A 742-nucleotide genomic window follows, 5' to 3' on the forward strand; every position below is an offset into this window, starting at 1 on the left:
TTAAGAAAGCAATGGAGCTATCCATTCTTTGTGGTGTTGAAGTTGTTGTTCTTTTATTTTCTGTTGGTGGCAAGGCTTACTCTTTTGGTCATCCAAGCATTGAGGCTGTGACTAAGAAGTTCCTTCACCAAGGAGAAGGATCACATGTGAGTCATGGTGAGTCCTCAAATGATGATGACAATATTGGTAAGCTTAGCCAACAACTTCAAGAGCTGAAAGACCAGATTCAAGTGGATAAGGATAAGAAGAAGGAGCTTGATAAAGCTCTTAGCAAATACAAGTTTATCAAAGGAAAACTTCCCATTGATAATCTTAGTTTTGAGGAGCTTGTGGAGTTCAAGGCTTCCTGGGTTGTGGTCCAAGATAATATGTCAGAATCCAATAATGAGTTGGAGGCAGCATCATCTTTGCTTCTTCTTCGCGAGAATCGCATGTATGAGACTGGGATTTGAGTTGTACCCTTCTCCCTATTATATCTTTATAATAATAAAAGGGGGAATAAGTTTTGTTATTTAAAAAATAAAGGGATTTTGCTTTATAAAATGTTTACAAATATATCATGAAATGAACATCAAAATGTATGTGCAAACAACTTCTCCATGTTTTCTTTAAGCATAACATTTCTTAAACCTTTTTTAAAACATTAGGATGAGACTAGGAAATATTTATCATTCATATTTTGTAATTTATGATAGATGATTATAACATCGTCCAATTCAGGCAGTCGATCCCACAAAATAAG

The 742-nt window shown here is 34.9% G+C and overlaps 1 protein-coding gene across 1 annotated transcript; it reads left to right on the forward strand.

The window, feature by feature from the left end:
• Positions 1-11: 11 nt before the first annotated feature.
• On the forward strand, positions 12-452 carry LOC109341333 (agamous-like MADS-box protein AGL29). Its single transcript, XM_019579234.1, has one exon. The coding sequence runs from the start codon at positions 12-14 to the stop codon at positions 450-452; it is 441 nt and encodes a 146-aa protein (XP_019434779.1).
• The last annotated feature ends 290 nt before the right edge of the window (positions 453-742 follow it).

This window comes from Lupinus angustifolius, unplaced genomic scaffold, assembly GCF_001865875.1.
Source record: "Lupinus angustifolius cultivar Tanjil unplaced genomic scaffold, LupAngTanjil_v1.0 Scaffold_435, whole genome shotgun sequence".
NCBI classification, from domain to species: Eukaryota; Viridiplantae; Streptophyta; class Magnoliopsida; order Fabales; family Fabaceae; genus Lupinus; species Lupinus angustifolius.

What these genes read in the sequence shown, in the direction of transcription:
- LOC109341333 (XM_019579234.1), top strand. Translation starts at nt 12, where the DNA reads ATGGAGCTATCCATTCTTTGTGGTGTTGAAGTTGTTGTTCTTTTATTT.